Source organism: Heterodontus francisci, unplaced genomic scaffold (genome assembly GCF_036365525.1).
Source record: "Heterodontus francisci isolate sHetFra1 unplaced genomic scaffold, sHetFra1.hap1 HAP1_SCAFFOLD_1235, whole genome shotgun sequence".
In the NCBI taxonomy this organism is placed as follows: Eukaryota; Metazoa; Chordata; class Chondrichthyes; order Heterodontiformes; family Heterodontidae; genus Heterodontus; species Heterodontus francisci.
The window spans coordinates 66432-84960 of NW_027140243.1; the positions used below are offsets into that span (position 1 = coordinate 66432).

Here is an 18529-nt window from a genome sequence, read left to right on the forward strand (position 1 = left end):
GAATGTGGAACTCGCTATCACAGGGAGTGGAGAGAATGTGGAACTCGCTATCACGGGGATTGGAGAGAATGTGGAACTCACTATCACAGGGAGTGGGGAGAATGTGGAACACGCTATCACGGGGAGTGGAGAGAATGTGGAACTCACTATCACGGGGAGTGGGGAGAATGTGGAACTCACGATCACGGGGAGTGGAGAGAATGTGGCACTCACTATCACGGGGAGTAGAGAGAATGTGGAACTCACTATCATGGGGAGTGGGGAGAAAGTGGCACTCACTATCACGGGGAGTGCGGAGAATGTGGCACTCACTATCACGGGGAGTGGGGAGAATGTGGAACTCACTATCACGGGGAGTGGGGAGAATGTGGCACTCTATCACGGGGAGTGGGGAGAATGTGGCACTCACTATCACGGGGAGTGCGGAGAATGTGGCACTCACTATCACGGGGAGTGGGGAGAATGTGGAACTCACTATCACGGGGAGTGGGGAGAATGTGGCACTCACTGTCACGGGGAGTGGGGAGAATGTGGAACTCGCTATCACAGGGAGTGGGGAGAATGTGGAACTCACTATCACAGGGAGTGGGGAGAATGTGGAACTCACTATCACAGGGAGTGGGGAGAATGTGGAACTCACTATCACAGGGAGTGAGGAGAATGTGGAACACGCTATCACGGGGAGTGGAGAGAATGTGGAACTCACTATCACGGGGAGTGGGGAGAATGTGGAACTCACGATCACGGGGAGTGGAGAGAATGTGGCACTCACTATCACAGGGAGTGGAGAGAATGTGGAACTCACTATCATGGGGAGTGGGGAGAAAGTGGCACTCACTATCACGGGGAGTGCGGAGAATGTGGCACTCACTATCACGGGGAGTGGGGAGAATGTGGAACTCACTATCACGGGGAGTGGGGAGAATGTGGAACTCTATCACGGGGAGTGGGGAGAATGTGGCACTCACCATCACGGGGAGTGCGGAGAATGTGGCACTCACTATCACGGGGAGTGGGGAGAATGTGGAACTCACTATCACGGGGAGTGGGGAGAATGTGGCACTTACTATCACGGGGAGTGGGGAGAATGTGGAACTCACTATCACGGGGAGTGGGGAGAATGTGGCACTCACTATCACAGGGAGTGGGGAGAATGTGGCACTCACTATCACGGGGAGTGGGGAGAATGTGGAACTCACTATCACAGGGAGTGGGGAGAATGTGGAACTCACTATCACAGGGAGTGGGGAGAATGTGGAACTCACTATCACGGGGAATGGGGAGAATGTGGAACTCACTATCACAGGCTGTGGGGAGAATGTGGATCTCACTATCACGGGGAATGGGGAGAATGTGGAACTCACTATCACAGGGTGTGGGGAGAATGTGGAACTCACTATCACAGGGAGTGGGGAGAATGTGGAACTCACTATCACAGGGAGTGGGGAGAATGTGGAACTCACTATCACGGGGAATGGGGAGAATGTGGAACTCACTATCACCGGGTGTGGGGAGAATGTGGAACTCGCTATCGCAGGGAGTGGGGAGAATGTGGAACTCACTATCACAGGGAGTGGGGAGAATGTGGAACTCACTATCACGGGGGAATGGGGAGAATGTGGAACTCACTATCACAGGGTGTGGGGAGAATGTGGAACTCACTATCACGTGGTGTGGGGAGAATGTGGAACTCACTATCACAGGGAGTGGGGAGAATGTGGAACTCACTATCACGGGGCGTGTGGAGAATGTGGCACTCACTATCACGGGGAGTGGAGAGAATGTGGAACTCACTATCACGGGGCGTGTGGAGAATGTGGAACTCACTATCACAGGGAGTGGGGAGAATGTGGCACTCACTATCACAGGGAGTGGGGAAAATGTGGAACTCACTATCACGGGGAGTGGGGAGAATGTGGAACTCACTATCACAGGGAGTGGGGAGAATGTGGAACTCACTATCACAGGGAGTGGGGAAAATGTGGAACTCACTATCACGGAGTGGGGAGAATGCGGAACTCGCTATCACGGGGAGTGGCTGAGTTGAACAGTGTCAATGTATTTAAGGGGGAATCTGGATAAATACATGAGGGAGAGAGGATTAGCAGGATATGGTGATGGGGAGGTGGTGATGAAGAGGGGGTGGGAGGAGGAGTTATGGGTGGAGCAGCAGAGCTGAATTGGGTGTGCTGGAAATAATCTCTAATTAAATTGTGATAATAAACTCAAGAAGTGAATACATCAGTTGATTTGAGTAAAGATTTATTTCACAATACGTAGTTCTACAGTACCAAAACTCTCTAAAAGATGAGAGTACAAGGCAATCAATTGATCCAATTTTATTCTTGCAGTGTTTTCTTTAAACTTGCCCACTGTGTGAAACATTCAGCTTTCATAAAGAATGGAAAGTGAGCAGCATGGGCTTGTTGTGAGCATTCTCCAACAGAACAAGATAGTTGTCCTCCTCAACACAGTCAATTCCAATTTAAAAACACGAGGAGTAAATTCAAGAGCCTTTTGTCTGTTGTCAATGTCTGAACTTCAGCAAAGCTGAAACCCCCCAATAACTAACCTGGAGTATTGGGGTAGCTTCACTTTCTCATTCTAATTCTCCTGCGTCCTGCCCTCCAAACATTATTAAACAAACAGATGATCTGGTCATTTATCCCAGCGCTGTCTGTGGGATCTTGCTGTGCACAAATTGGTGTTTCTCTGCATCACAGCATTTCAATAGTAACTTCATGAGGCCTGATGCCCTAAGAGATGTCGCGAGCTCGAAAAAGACACGATTTTAAATGCAAGATGCTCACTGGAGATGGGACAGAACAGGAAAATGATCCAGGATGCAGGTCTCAAACTCTTTACAACCCACGGCCTGTTAAAAAGCAACAGCAAATCGCAGAGCAGGGCCATCCCAGGGCAACAGGCAAAATACAAATTTCAAAAAGATCCCTCATCCTGCTTTTCAAATACTTCATTGACCCCTCAACCCCTCCCTATCTCTGGAACCTCCTCCAGCCCTTACCACCCTCTGAGATCTCTGTGCTCCTCCAATTCTGGCCTCTTGCCTATTCCCCGATTCCCATCGCTCCACCATTGGCGGCTGTGCCTTCAGCTGCCTGGGCCCTAAGCTCTGGAATTCCCTCCCTAAACCCTCCGTCCCTCTCTCTCCCTCTAAGATGCCTCTTAAAACTGACCTACTTGTCCGAGCTTCGAGTCACTGCATCCCCACTCTCCTGAAAAGTCTTGTCTTTGGCTCAGTGTGAAATCAGAGATTTATGCTCTCACCATGAAGGTTCTGTGCAAATGGGAGTCACTGCCTCACGGCCAAAGCATGTGAGGACAGAAACTCGAGGAAGGATGAGTGTTCTGTATTCCTGTCAGATAGTTTCAGTGTGGTAAATTAGTGTTTCTGCCATCTTGTATTGATCGACCGATAATATTGCATTCAATGATTGATGTTACCACTGTTTGTATCCATACAGCCTTTCCATTCATTAGTATTATTTGTACATTTGTGCTTTTGAGAGTTTGTGCTATTACACGGTCATTCAGTTTTGTAGTGGGAACCATCTCTGTTGCAAATCGCTCAGTAAGTTCTGCTTTCCCACCCTTCAAAGAAAATTTGTAAACTTGATTTTTGTTACAGAATAGGGAGGGGTTTGTGCGGGGGAGGGAAGTGGGGGGGGGGGAAATGAAAAATCTGATGGCTGAAACTATTTTACTACCCCCTCCCTGCTCCCGTCCCGGTTACCCGCACCCTACACCTGCAGAGAGAGATTCAAAACCCGTCACATTTCCGACACTCGCCTCTGCAGGGCCTCCAGTTCAGTTAGGACACCTCCAGGCAGGTCCTCGTTCACCTGCACGGTCAAGTACCGGCGGATCTCGGCCACCTCCTGCTCCCAGAAGGCCCTGGGCAAGGAGAAGAGCTCTTCGGTTCGGGTACCTTCCAGGCCCCGGAGGTCCAGGGCCCCCGCAGTTGGCACGTAGCCCACCGGCGTCTCCACAGCACTGGCTTCACCGTCCACCCGCCGGCAGATCCAGTCCAACACCCGGCAGTTCTCCCCGAAGCCCGGCCAGAGGTAGGTGCCGTCGTCTCCCTTGCGGAACCAGTTGACGTGGAAGATCCTGGGCAGTCGAACTGCAGTCGGACGCTCCTCCATGCTCAGCCAGTGCTGCAGGTAGTCACCAAAATTGTAACCGAAGAAGGGCCGCATGGCGAAAGGGTCATGCATGATGACCTTTGCTGGGGGGGGAAGACAGAGAGGTTAAAAAGCTGGCTCACAACAACAACACAAAATAGGGTAACGGCCACTTGCATTGATATAGAGCCTTTTGTATATGTGCATAAGTCATTGAAGGTGGCAGGACAGGTTGAGAGTGCAGTTAATAAAGTATACAGTATCCTGAACTTTATTAATAGGGGCACAGAGTACAAGAGCAAGGAAGTTATGTTGAACTTGTATAAGACACTAGTTCAGCCTCAGTGTCCAATTCCGGGCACCGCACTTGAGGAAAGACGTGAGGTCACAGGAGAGATTACAGAAAAGATTCAGGAGAATGGTTCCAGGGATGAGGAATTTCAGTTCTGAAGATAGATTGGAGAAGTTAGGACTGTTTTCCTTGGAGAAGAGAAAACTGAGAGGTGATGTGATAGAGGTATTCAAAATCATGAGGGGTCTGGACAGAGTAGATAGAGAGAAACTGTTCCCACTCGTAAAGGGATTGAGAACGAGAGGGCACAGATTTAAAGTATTTGGTAAGAGAAGCAAAAGTGACATGAGGATAAACTTTTTCATAACGAGTGGTTAAGGTCTGGAATGCGCTGCCTGAGAATGTGGTGGAGGCAGGTTCAACTGAAGCATTCACAAGGGAACTAGACAGTTAGCTGAAAAGGAAGAATGTGCAGGGTTACGGGGAGAAGGCGGGGGAATGGAACTGAGGGAATTGCTCTTTCAGAGAGCCAGTGCAGACACGACGGGTAGAATGGCCTTTTACTGTGCTGTAACAATTGCGTGTTTTTGTGATTCTGTTTTTTGGTGGACGCACTCCAGAACATAAGGTGCATCAGACCACTTGCATCGTCGAGAATTTCAAGGTTATATCCTAAAAAGGGCAGCTAAAAGTACGAGACAAGCATTTGGGAGTTGACAGACTGAAGTATCAGAATGGATGAGTGTCCTTGAACAGCAACTTAACAATGTGCCTTTATACCACACCTTAACCATTGAGGTGAGAGCCCAGAGAGAGAGGAAATACCGTCACCAACAGATCAGAAGGTTGTGGGTGTGACCCCTCCCCCCCCCCCCCCCACCCCCAGCCCCCTGCACTCCAGAAACTTCAGCCCCACAATCCAGGTCAATGCTCCCCAGTTACCATCAACAGAGGGAGCAGCGCACTAACTGAAATTCCTCATCCCTGGAACCATTCTGATGAATCTTTTCCGTTCTCTCTCCAATGCCCTCATATCTTTCCTCAAGTGTGATGCCCAGAATTGGACACAATTCTCCAGCTGAGGTCAAACTAGTGTCTTATACAAGTTCTACATAACTTCCTTGTCGACTTTATCAAAAATAAAATGATGTGGTCATTGATCACACTGCTTTTTGTGGGAGCTTACTGTGCACAAATTGGCACGTTTATCAACATTACAACTGGGACAATATTTTGGGAAGGGAAACAAACTTTCCATTGGCTCTCAATGTGAAGTCCCAAGGTGATGAAAAGCCGGTGGATAAACACAAGCTTGTTGTTCCTCACACACTCTATCTGCTAAAATGGAAATGTGGAAAAGGGAGGGGAGACAAGTACCTTTATGTTCAGCAGCGGCTGTTGACTCTGATCTCATTGCTGATCCGATGAACACCCCGTGACGCCAACTGAATGACTCGTATACGAGAGGAACACCTGAACGGGGAGAGGAAGAAAAATATAGTCAATCGTCAATACCAATAAACCAGTAAATTCCTCGACCCCCAGAGCCATTGGAATCGGCCCACTGGCACTTGGCTGATACCCAGCAACTTTTTTTCCAAAAACTGTCACTGTATGCACCGTAAAATAATCAGTAGAATGTTGGAAGGATCCGGAACCAGAGAACACCAGAGGCAAAAGAAATAACAGTGACACGAGGCAAACCTTTTTCACACAGTGAGTATTTAGGATCTGGAATGTACTGTCTGAGAGTGTGGTGGAGGCAGGTTCAGTGAATGTTTAGGATCTGGAATGTACTGTCTGAGAGTGTGGTGGAGGCAGGTTCAGTGAGTGTTTAGGATCTGGAATGCACTGTCTGAGAGTGTGGTGGAGGCAGGTTCAGTGAGTATTTAGGATCTGGAATGTACTGTCTGAGAGTGTGGTGGAGGCAGGTTCAGTGAATGTTTAGGATCTGGAATGCACTGTCTGAGAGTGTGGTGGAGGCAGGTTCAGTGAGTGTTTACGATCTGGAAAGCACTGTCTGAGAGTGTGGTGGAGGCAGGTTCAGTGAATGTTTAGGATCTGGAATGCACTGTCTGAGAGTGTGGTGGAGGCAGGTTCAGTGTGTGTTTAGGATCTGGAATGCACTGTCTGAGAGTGTGGTGGAGGCAGGTTCAGTGTGTGTTTAGGATCTGGAATGCACTGTCTGAGAGTGTGGTGGAGGCAGGATCAGTGAGTGTTTAGGATCTGGAATGCACAGTCTGAGAGTGTGGTGGAGGCAGGTTCAGTGAGTGTTTAGGATCTGGAATGCACTGTCTGAGAGTGTGGTGGAGGCAGGTTCAGTGAGTGTTTAGGATCTGGAATGCACTGTCTGAGAGTGTGGTGGAGGCAGGTTCAGTGAGTGTTTAGGATCTGGAATGCACTGTCTGAGAGTGTGGTGGAGGCAGGTTCAGTGAGTGTTTAGGATCTGGAATGTACTGTCTGAGAGTGTGGTGGAGGCAGGTTCAGTGAGTATTTAGGATCTGGAATGTACTGTCTGAGAGTGTGGTGGAGGCAGGTTCAGTGAGTGTTTAGGATCTGGAATGCACTGTCTGAGAGTGTGGTGGAGGCAGGTTCAGTGAGTGTTTAGGATCTGGAATGTACTGTCTGAGAGTGTGGTGGAGGCAGGTTCAGTGAGTGTTTAGGATCTGGAATGCACTGTCTGAGAGTGTGGTGGAGGCAGGTTCAGTGAGTGTTTAGGATCTGGAATGTACTGTCTGAGAGTGTGGTGGAGGCAGGTTCAGTGAGTGTTTAGGATCTGGAATGCACTGTCTGAGAGTGTGGTGGAGGCAGGTTCAGTGAGTGTTTAGGATCTGGAATGCACTGTCTGAGAGTGTGGTGGAGGCAGGTTCAGTGAGTGTTTAGGATCTGGAATGCACTGTCTGAGAGTGTGGTGGAGGCAGGTTCAGTGAGTGTTTCGGATCTGGAATGCACTGTCTGAGAGTGTGGTGGAGGCAGGTTCAGTGAGTGTTTAGGATCTGGAATGCACTGTCTGAGAGTGTGGTGGAGGCAGGTTCAGTGTGTGTTTAGGATCTGGAATGCACTGTCTGAGAGTGTGGTGGAGGCAGGTTCAGTGACTGTTTAGGATCTGGAATGCAATGTCTGAGAGTGTGGTGGAGGCAGGTTCAGTGACTGTTTAGGATCTGGAATGCAATGTCTGAGAGTGTGGTGGAGGCAGGTTCAGTGAGTATTTAGGATCTGGAATGCACTGTCTGAGAGTGTGGTGGAGGCAGGTTCAGTGAGTGTTTAGGATCTGGAATGCACTGTCTGAGAGTGTGGTGGAGGCAGGTTCAGTGAGTGTTTAGGATCTGGAATGCACTGTCTGTGAGTGTGGTGGAGGCAGGTTCAGTGAGTGTTTAGGATCTGGAATACACTGTCTGAGAGTGTGGTGGAGGCAGGTTCAGTGTGTGTTTAGGATCTGGAATGCACTGTCTGAGAGTGTGGTGGAGGCAGGTTCAGTGTGTGTTTAGGATCTGGAATGCACTGTCTGAGAGTGTGGGGGAGGCAGGTTCAGTGAGTGTTTAGGATCTGGAATGCACTGTCAGAGAGTGTGGTGGAGGCAGGTTCAGTGAGTGTTTAGGATCTGGAATACACTGTCTGAGAGTGTGGTGGAGGCAGGTTCAGTGTGTGTTTAGGATCTGGAATGCACTGTCTGAGAGTGTGGTGGAGGCAGGTTCAGTGTGTGTTTAGGATCTGGAATGCACTGTCTGAGAGTGTGGGGGAGGCAGGTTCAGTGAGTGTTTAGGATCTGGAATGCACTGTCTGAGAGTGTGGTGGAGGCAGGTTCAGTGAGTGTTTAGGATCTGGAATACACTGTCTGAGAGTGTGGTGGAGGCAGGTTCAGTGAGTGTTTAGGATCTGGAATACACTGTCTGAGAGTGTGGTGGAGGCAGGTTCAGTGAGTGTTTAGGATCTGGAATACACTGTCTGAGAGTGTGGTGGAGGCAGGTTCAGTGTGTGTTTAGGATCTGGAATGCACTGTCTGAGAGTGTGGTGGAGGCAGGTTCAGTGTGTGTTTAGGATCTGGAATGCACTGTCTGAGAGTGTGGGGGAGGCAGGTTCAGTGAGTGTTTAGGATCTGGAATGCACTGTCTGAGAGTGTGGTGGAGGCAGGTTCAGTGAGTGTTTAGGATCTGGAATGCACTGTCTGAGAGTGTGGTGGAGGTAGGTTCAGTGAGTGTTTAGGATCTGGAATACACTGTCTGAGAGTGTGGTGGAGGTAGGTTCAGTGAGTGTTTAGGATCTGGAATGCACTGTCTGAGAGTGTGGTGGAGGTAGGTTCAGTGAGTGTTTAGGATCTGGAATACAATGTCTGAGAGTGTGGTGGAGGCAGGTTCAGTGAGTGTTTAGGATCTGGAATGCACTGTCTGAGAGTGTGGTGGAGGCAGGTTCAGTGTTTGTTTAGGATCTGGAATGCACTGTCTGAGAGTGTGGTGGAGGCAGGTTCAATGAGTGTTTAGGATCTGGAATGCACTGTCTGAGAGAGTGGTGGAGGCAGGTTCAGTGAGTGTTTAGGATCTGGAATGCACTGTCTGAGAGTGTGGTGGAGGCAGGTTCAGTGTTTGTTTAGGATCTGGAATGCACTGTCTGAGAGTGTGGTGGAGGTAGGTTCAGTGAGTGTTTAGGATCTGGAATACACTGTCTGAGAGAGTGGTGGAGGCAGGATCAGTGAGTATTTAGGATCTGGAATGTACTGTCTGAGAGTGTGGTGGAGGCAGGTTCAGTGAGTGTTTAGGATCTGGAATGCACTGTCTGAGAGTGTGGTGGAGGCAGGATCAGTGAGTGTTTAGGATCTGGAATGCACTGTCTGAGAGTGTGGTGGAGGCAGGATCAGTGAGTATTTAGGATCTGGAATGTACTGTCTGAGAGTGTGGTGGAGGCAGGTTCAGTGAGTGTTTAGGATCTGGAATGCACTGTCTGAGAGTGTGGTGGAGGCAGGATCAGTGAGTGTTTAGGATCTGGAATGTACTGTCTGAGAGTGTGGTGGAGGCAGGTTCACTGAGTGTTTAGGATCTGGAATGCACTGTCTGAGAGTGTGGTGGAGGCAGGATCAGTGAGTGTTTAGGATCTGGAATGTACTGTCTGAGAGTGTGGTGGAGGCAGGTTCAGTGAGTGTTTAGGATCTGGAATGTACTGTCTGAGAGTGTGGTGGAGGCAGGTTCAGTGAGTGTTTAGGATCTGGAATGCACTGTCTGAGAGTGTGGTGGAGGCAGGTTCAGTGAGTGTTTAGGATCTGGAATGCACTGTCTGAGAGTGTGGTGGAGGCAGGTTCAGTGAGTGTTTAGGATCTGGAATGCACTGTCTGAGAGTGTGGTGGAGGCAGGTTCAGTGAGTGTTTAGGATCTGGAATGCACTGTCTGAGAGTGTGGTGGAGGCAGGTTCAGTGAGTGTTTAGGATCTGGAATGCACTGTCTGAGAGTGTGGTGGAGGCAGGTTCATTGAGTGTTTAGGATCTGGAATGCACTGTCTGAGAGTGTGGTGGAGGCAGGTTCAGTGAGTGTTTAGGATCTGGAATGTACTGTCTGAGAGTGTGGTGGAGGCAGGTTCAGTGAGTGTTTAGGATCTGGAATGCACTGTCTGAGAGTGTGGTGGAGGCAGGTTCATTGAGTGTTTAGGATCTGGAATGCACTGTCTGAGAGTGTGGTGGAGGCAGGTTCAGTGAGTGTTTAGGATCTGGAATGCACTGTCTGAGAGTGTGGTGGAGGCAGGTTCAGTGAGTGTTTAGGATCTGGAATGCACTGTCTGAGAGTGAGGTGGAGGCAGGTTCAGTGAGTGTTTAGGATCTGGAATGCACTGTCTGAGAGTGTGGGGGAGGCAGGTTCAGTGAGTGTTTAGGATCTGGAATGCACTGTCTGAGAGTGTGGTGGAGGCAGGTTCAGTGAGTGTTTAGGATCTGGAATGCACTGTCTGAGAGTGTGGTGGAGGTAGGTTCAGTGAGTGTTTAGGATCTGGAATACACTGTCTGAGAGTGTGGTGGAGGTAGGTTCAGTGAGTGTTTAGGATCTGGAATGCACTGTCTGAGAGTGTGGTGGAGGCAGGTTCAGTGAGTGTTTAGGATCTGGAATGCACTGTCTGAGAGTGTGGTGGAGGCAGGTTCAGTGTGTGTTTAGGATCTGGAATGCACTGTCTGAGAGTGTGGGGGAGGCAGGTTCAGTGAGTGTTTAGGATCTGGAATGCACTGTCTGAGAGTGTGGTGGAGGTAGGTTCAGTGAGTGTTTAGGATCTGGAATACACTGTCTGAGAGTGTGGTGGAGGTAGGTTCAGTGAGTGTTTAGGATCTGGAATGCACTGTCTGAGAGTGTGGTGGAGGTAGGTTCAGTGAGTGTTTAGGATCTGGAATACACTGTCTGAGAGTGTGGTGGAGGTAGGTTCAGTGAGTGTTTAGGATCTGGAATGCCCTGTCTGAGAGTGTGGTGGAGGCAGGTTCAGTGAGTGTTTAGGATCTGGAATGCACTGTCTGAGAGTGTGGTGGAGGTAGGTTCAGTGAGTGTTTAGGATCTGGAATACACTGTCTGAGAGTGTGGTGGAGGTAGGTTCAGTGAGTGTTTAGGATCTGGAATACACTGTCTGAGAGTGTGGTGGAGGTAGGTTCAGTGAGTGTTTAGGATCTAGAATGCACTGTCTGAGAGAGTGGTGGAGGCAGGTTCAGTGAGTGTTTAGGATCTGGAATGCACTGTCTGAGAGTGTGGTGGAGGCAGGTTCAGTGTGTGTTTAGGATCTGGAATGCACTGTCTGAGAGAGTGGTGGAGGCAGGTTCAGGGAGTGTTTAGGATCTGGAATGTACTGTCTGAGAGTGTGGTGGAGGCAGGTTCAGTGAGTGTTTAGGATCTGGAATGTACTGTCTGAGAGTGTGGTGGAGGCAGGTTCAGTGTGTGTTTAGGTTATGGAATGCACTGCCTGAGAGTGTGGTGGAGGCAGGTTCAGTGAGTGTTTAGGATCTGGAATGCACTGTCTGAGAGTGTGGGGGAGGCAGGTTCAGTGAGTGTTTAGGATCTGGAATGCACTGTCTGAGAGTGTGGTGGAGGCAGGTTCAGTGAGTGTTTAGGATCTGGAATGTACTGTCTGAGAGTGTGGTGGAGGCAGGTTCAGTGTGTGTTTAGGTTATGGAATGCACTGCCTGAGAGTGTGGTGGAGGCAGGTTCAGTGTGTGTTTAGGATCTGGAATGCACTGTCTGAGAGTGTGGTGGAGGCAGGTTCAGTGAGTGTTTAGGATCTGGAATGCACTGTCTGAGAGTGTGGTGGAGGCAGGTTCAGTGTGTGTTTAGGATCTGGAATGCACTGTCTGAGAGTGTGGTGGAGGCAGGTTCAGTGAGTGTTTAGGATCTGGAATGCACTGTCTGAGTGTGTGTTGGAGGCAGTTTCAGTGAGTGTTTAGGATCTGGAATACACTGTCTGAGAGTGTGGTGGAGGCAGGTTCAGTGAGTGTTTAGGATCGGGAATGCACTGTCTGAGAGTGTGGTGGAGGCAGGTTCAGTGAGTGTTTAGGATCTGGAATGCACTGTCTGAGAGTGTGGTGGAGGCAGTTTCAGTGAGTGTTTAGGATCTGGAATGCACTGTCTGAGAGTGTGGTGGAGGCAGGTTCAGTGAGTGTTTAGGATCTGGAATGCACTGTCTGAGAGTGTGGTGGAGGCAGGTTCAGTGAGTGTTTAGGATCTGGAATGCACTGTCTGAGAGTGTGGTGGAGGCAGGTTCAGTGTGTGTTTAGGATCTGGAATACACTGTCTGAGAGTGTGGTGGAGGCAGGTTCAGTGAGTGTTTAGGATCTGGAATGCACTGTCTGAGAGTGTGGTGGAGGCAGGTTCAGTGTGTGTTTAGGATCTGGAATGCACTGTCTGAGAGTGTGGTGGAGGTAGGTTCAGTGAGTGTTTAGGATCTGGAATACACTGTCTGAGAGTGTGGTGGAGGTAGGTTCAGTGAGTGTTTAGGATCTGGAATACACTGTCTGAGAGTGTGGTGGAGGTAGGTTCAGTGAGTGTTTAGGATCTAGAATGCACTGTCTGAGAGAGTGGTGGAGGCAGGTTCAGTGAGTGTTTAGGATCTGGAATGCACTGTCTGAGAGTGTGGTGGAGGCAGGTTCAGTGTGTGTTTAGGATCTGGAATGCACTGTCTGAGAGAGTGGTGGAGGCAGGTTCAGGGAGTGTTTAGGATCTGGAATGTACTGTCTGAGAGTGTGGTGGAGGCAGGTTCAGTGAGTGTTTAGGATCTGGAATGTACTGTCTGAGAGTGTGGTGGAGGCAGGTTCAGTGTGTGTTTAGGTTATGGAATGCACTGCCTGAGAGTGTGGTGGAGGCAGGTTCAGTGTGTGTTTAGGATCTGGAATGCACTGTCTGAGAGTGTGGGGGAGGCAGGTTCAGTGAGTGTTTAGGATCTGGAATGCACTGTCTGAGAGTGTGGTGGAGGCAGGTTCAGTGAGTGTTTAGGATCTGGAATGTACTGTCTGAGAGTGTGGTGGAGGCAGGTTCAGTGTGTGTTTAGGTTATGGAATGCACTGCCTGAGAGTGTGGTGGAGGCAGGTTCAGTGTGTGTTTAGGATCTGGAATGCACTGTCTGAGAGTGTGGTGGAGGCAGGTTCAGTGAGTGTTTAGGATCTGGAATGCACTGTCTGAGAGTGTGGTGGAGGCAGGTTCAGTGTGTGTTTAGGATCTGGAATGCACTGTCTGAGAGTGTGGTGGAGGCAGGTTCAGTGAGTGTTTAGGATCTGGAATGCACTGTCTGAGTGTGTGTTGGAGGCAGTTTCAGTGAGTGTTTAGGATCTGGAATACACTGTCTGAGAGTGTGGTGGAGGCAGGTTCAGTGAGTGTTTAGGATCGGGAATGCACTGTCTGAGAGTGTGGTGGAGGCAGGTTCAGTGAGTGTTTAGGATCTGGAATGCACTGTCTGAGAGTGTGGTGGAGGCAGTTTCAGTGAGTGTTTAGGATCTGGAATGCACTGTCTGAGAGTGTGGTGGAGGCAGGTTCAGTGAGTGTTTAGGATCTGGAATGCACTGTCTGAGAGTGTGGTGGAGGCAGGTTCAGTGAGTGTTTAAGATCTGGAATGCACTGTCTGAGAGTGTGGTGGAGGCAGGTTCAGTGAGTGTTTAGGATCTGGAATGCACTGCCTGAGAGTGTGGTGGAGGCAGGTTCAGTGAGTGTTTAGGATCTGGAATGCACTGCCTGAGAGTGTGGTGGAGGCAGGTTCAGTGAGTGTTTAGGATCTGGAATGCACTGTCTGAGAGTGTGGTGGAGGCAGGTTCAGTGAGTGTTTAGGATCTGGAATACACTGTCTGAGAGTGTGGTGGAGGCAGTTTCAGTGAGTGTTTAGGATCTGGAATGCACTGTCTGAGAGTGTGGTGGAGGCAGGTTCAGTGAGTGTTTAGGATCTGGAATGCACTGTCTGAGAGTGTGGTGGAGGCAGGTTCAGTGAGTGTTTAGGATCTGGAATGCACTGTCTGAGAGTGTGGTGGAGGCAGGTTCAGTGAGTGTTTAGGATCTGGAATGCACTGCCTGAGAGTGTGGTGGAGGCAGGTTCAGTGAGTGTTTAGGATCTGGAATGCACTGCCTGAGAGTGTGGTGGAGGCAGGTTCAGTGAGTGTTTAGGATCTGGAATGCACTGTCTGAGAGTGTGGGGGAGGCAGGTTCAGTGAGTGTTTAGGATCTGGAATGCACTGCCTGAGAGTGTGGTGGAGGCAGGTTCAGTGAGTGTTTAGGATCTGGAATGCACTGTCTGAGAGTGTGGTGGAGGCAGGTTCAGTGAGTGTTTAGGATCTGGAATGCACTGCCTGAGAGTGTGGTGGAGGCAGGTTCAGTGAGTGTTTAGGATCTGGAATGCACTGTCTGAGAGTGTGGTGGAGGCAGGTTCAGTGAGTGTTTAGGATCTGGAATGCACTGTCTGAGAGTGTGGTGGAGGCAGGTTCAGTGAGTGTTTAGGATCTGGAATGCACTGTCTGAGAGTGTGGTGGAGGCGGGTTCAGTGAGTGTTTAGGATCTGGAATGCACTGTCTGAGAGTGTGGTGGAGGCAGGTTCAGTGAGTGTTTAGGATCTGGAATGCACTGTCTGAGAGTGTGGTGGAGGCAGTTTCAGTGAGTGTTTAGGATCTGGAATGCACTGTCTGAGAGTGTGGTGGAGGCAGGTTCAGTGAGTGTTTAGGATCTGGAATGCACTGTCTGAGAGTGTGGTGGAGGCAGGTTCAGTGAGTGTTTAGGATCTGGAATGCACTGTCTGAGAGTGTGGTGGAGGCAGGTTCAGTGAGTGTTTAGGATCTGGAATGCACTGTCTGAGAGTGTGGTGAAGGCAGGTTCAGTGAGTGTTTAGGATCTGGAATGCACTGTCTGAGAGTGTGGTGGAGGCAGGTTCAGTGAGTGTTTAGGATCTGGAATGCACTGTCTGAGAGTGTGGTGGAGGCAGGTTCAGTGAGTGTTTAGGATCTGGAATGCACTGTCTGAGAGTGTGGTGAAGGCAGGTTCAGTGAGTGTTTAGGATCTGGAATGCACTGTCTGAGAGTGTGGTGGAGGCAGGTTCAGTGTGTGTTTAGGATCTGGAATGCACTGTCTGAGAGTGTGGTGGAGGCAGGTTCAGTGAGTGTTTAGGATCTGGAATGCACTGTCTGAGAGTGTGGTGGAGGCAGGTTCAGTGAGTGTTTAGGATCTGGAATACACTGTCTGAGAGTGTGGTGGAGGCAGGTTCAGTGAGTGTTTATGATCTGGAATGCACTGTCTGAGAGTGTGGTGGAGGCAGGTTCAGTGAGTGTTTAGGATCTGGAATGCACTGCCTGAGAGTGTGATGGAGGCAGGTTCAGTGTGTGTTTAGGATCTGGAATGTACTGTCTGAGAGTGTGGTGGAGGCAGGTTCAGTGAGTGTTTAGGATCTGGAATGCACTGCCTGAGAGTGTGATGGAGGCCGGTTCAGTGAGTGTTTAGGATCTGGAATGTACTGTCTGAGAGTGTGGTGGAGGCAGGTTCAGTGAGTGTTTAGGATCTGGAATGCACTGTCTGAGAGTGTGGTGGAGGCCGGTTCAGTGAGTGTTTAGGATCTGGAATGTACTGTCTGAGAGTGTGGTGGAGGCAGGTTCAGTGAGTGTTTAGGATCTGGAATGCACTGTCTGAGAGTGTGGTGGAGGCCGGTTCAGTGAGTGTTTAGGATCTGGAATGCAATGTCTGAGAGTGCGGTGGAGGCAGGTTCAGTGAGTGTTTAGGATCTGGAATGCACTTTCTGAGAGTGTGGTGGAGGCAGGTTCAGTGAGTGTTTAGGATCTGGAATGCACTGTCTGAGAGTGTGGTGGAGGCAGGTTCAGTGAGTGTTTAGGATCTGGAATGCACTGTCTGAGAGTGTGGTGGAGGCCGGTTCAGTGAGTGTTTAGGATCTGGAATGCAATGTCTGAGAGTGCGGTGGAGGCAGGTTCAGTGAGTGTTTAGGATCTGGAATGCACTGCCTGAGAGTGTGATGGAGGCAGGTTCAGTGTGTGTTTAGGATCTGGAATGTACTGTCTGAGAGTGTGGTGGAGGCAGGTTCAGTGAGTGTTTAGGATCTGGAATACACTGTCTGAGAGTGTGGTGGAGGCAGGTTCAGTGAGTGTTTAGGATCTGGAATGCACTGTCTGAGAGTGTGGTGGAGGCAGGTTCAGTGAGTGTTTAGGATCTGGAATGCACTGTCTGAGAGTGTGGTGGAGGCAGGTTCAGTGAGTGTTTAGGATCTGGAATGCACTGTCTGAGAGTGTGGTGGAGGCAGGTTCAGTGAGTGTTTAGGATCTGGAATGTACTGTCTGAGAGTGTGGTGGAGGCAGGTTCAGTGAGTGTTTAGGATCTGGAATGCACTGTCTGAGAGTGAGGTGGAGGCAGGTTCAGTTAGTGTTTAGGATCTGGAATACACTGTCTGAGAGTGTGGTGGAGGCAGGTTCAGTGAGTGTTTAGGATCTGGAATACACTGTCTGAGAGTGTGGTGGAGGCAGGTTCAGTGAGTGTTTAGGATCTGGAATACACTGTCTGAGTGTGTGGTGGAGGCAGGTTCAGTGAGTGTTTAGGATCTGGAATGCACTGTCTGAGAGTGCGGTGGAGACAGATTCTATCGAGGCTTTCAAAAGAGAACCGGATAAATAGTTATTACTGCACATGAGTAGGCCATTCGGCCTATTGAGTCCATGCCGTCTCTCCACCGAGCAATCCAGTCAGCAATCTTACAAGGCACAAGTCAGGAGTGTGATGGAATACTCTCCACTTGCCTGGATGGGTGCAGCTCCAACAACACTCAAGAAGCTCGACACCATCCAGGACAAAGCAGCCCACTTGACTGGCACCCCATCCACAAACATTCACTCCCTCCACCACTGACACACAGTGACAGCAGTGTGTACCATCTACAAGATGCACTGCAGCAATGCACCAAGGCTCCTTAGACAGCACCTTCCAAACCCGCGACCTCTACCAACTAGAAGGACAAGGGCAGCAAATACATGGGAACATCACCACCTGCAAGTTCCCCTCCAAGTCACACACCATCCTGACTTGGAACTATATCACCGTTCCTTCACTGTCACTGGGTCAAAATCCTGGAACTCCCTTCCTAACAGCACTGTGGGTGTATCTATCTCACATGGACTGCAGCGGTTCAAGAAGGCAGCTCACCACCACCTTCTCAAGGACAATTAGGGATGGGTAATAAATGCTGGCCTGGCCAGTGACGCCCACATCCCATGAACAAGTTTTTTTTTAAAGAGAGACCCTCCTGGTGATTGTCACTCCTTCTACTGCCCTCTAAACCCAGGTGATGTTTAATTAGCAACTGTCTCTTCCCCCCCCAACTCCAAGCCAACGCCTGGCTATTGGACCCTCAAAAACCCAGGCAAATCCACACTAGTTAATGAATTCTCCTGCTGCAGTAACCTGGGATTTACCCGAGACTGGGTGTTACTACCAGATGAGAAAGGTGTCTAAGGTTCCCTCTCAGTCTTCACCTGGTCTTACTGTAACAGGGTTTAATTTTAAACACAATGTTTTTAGCTCTCCCTTGGTGAATCCTTGTTCACCACTTTCCAATTATAAGGCAAAGAAACCAGCACAAACAGGTTTTCTTAGGTTTAAAGAAGAAAAGTGAAATTTATTGAACTTAAACTCGAATTTGGTTAACACCTACAGTTACACGATGTGCCCACACTAGCATGCCTACTCGATACACACATGCAAATAGAGACAGAAAAGAGCAGAAGAAAAATGAAGTGGAAAAGTTTGAGTCAATATCTGAAGAGTTTTTGTTACGGTTCTTCGAGCTCACTGTAGAGTCCTTGATTGTAGGTAGATCTTGCTTTTCGTTGGGGCCCAGTATTCTTCTTAAACCTTGTTCGCTGTAGGAGACTTTTCTCTCATGGGGTTCATGTGTCTTCAGTGGATTCAGAGGCTTGTGAGAAAGAGATGGGAGGAGAGAGATCTTCTCAGTCCAGCAGCAAACAGACACTCTCCGCTCAAGCTGTTTGTACAATTCAGAAAAACCCAGGTTGCCAAGCAGGTTAGTCACGTGACTAACTGGTCTGACCACGTCTTGGATTGTATCACCTTAGCAGTCTCAGGAATGCTCCTCTTACACACAATACCTGGTGCTCAAGGTCCATTGCGGGTTGAATGTGTCAAGGAACCGTCCTTTGTAATTCCAAGCACTGTCTGTTAATATGCAAATACCTTTTCCAGTCTGGCTGATCTGTTCAATAAGTCCTTTCTTCACTCCAGTAACAGTTTAAAATCAATGTGAATGACAAAATTAATGTGCCTCATTCTTGGCAGGTGGGGGCCAAGCATGACACTGGGTCTCAGGGAATAACCTGTCACACAGGCCCCATCCGCACCCTCCCCAGGATAGAGCCTGAGGAAAGCAGGCCCCGGGGCCCAGACCCAATCTACACCTTCCCCGGGACACAGCCTGACGTGAGCAGGCCCTGGGGCCCAAGCCAATCCACACCTTCCCCGGGACACAGCCTGTGGAGAGCAGGCCCTGGGGCCCAGACCCAATCTACACCTTACCCGAGACACAGCCCGAGGTGAGCAGGCCCTGGGGCCCAGGCACCATCCACACCTTCCCCGGGACACAGCCTGAGGAGAGCAGGCCCTGGGGC

General features: G+C 49.7%; 1 protein-coding gene across 1 annotated transcript in view; it reads right to left on the bottom strand.

Moving 5' to 3' along the window:
* Nucleotides 1–2245: 2245 nt before the first annotated feature.
* The window catches only part of LOC137359135 (phosphoenolpyruvate carboxykinase [GTP], mitochondrial-like), a gene marked incomplete at its 5' end in the record, with an annotated part of 49578 nt that continues 33294 nt past the window's right edge, over nucleotides 2246–18529 (bottom strand). The window contains 2 exons of the mRNA XM_068025211.1: nucleotides 2246–4249; nucleotides 5815–5910. Of these exons, the coding sequence (XP_067881312.1) occupies nucleotides 3792–4249; nucleotides 5815–5910 (554 nt within the window). The remainder of the gene's footprint in view (nucleotides 4250–5814; nucleotides 5911–18529) is intronic.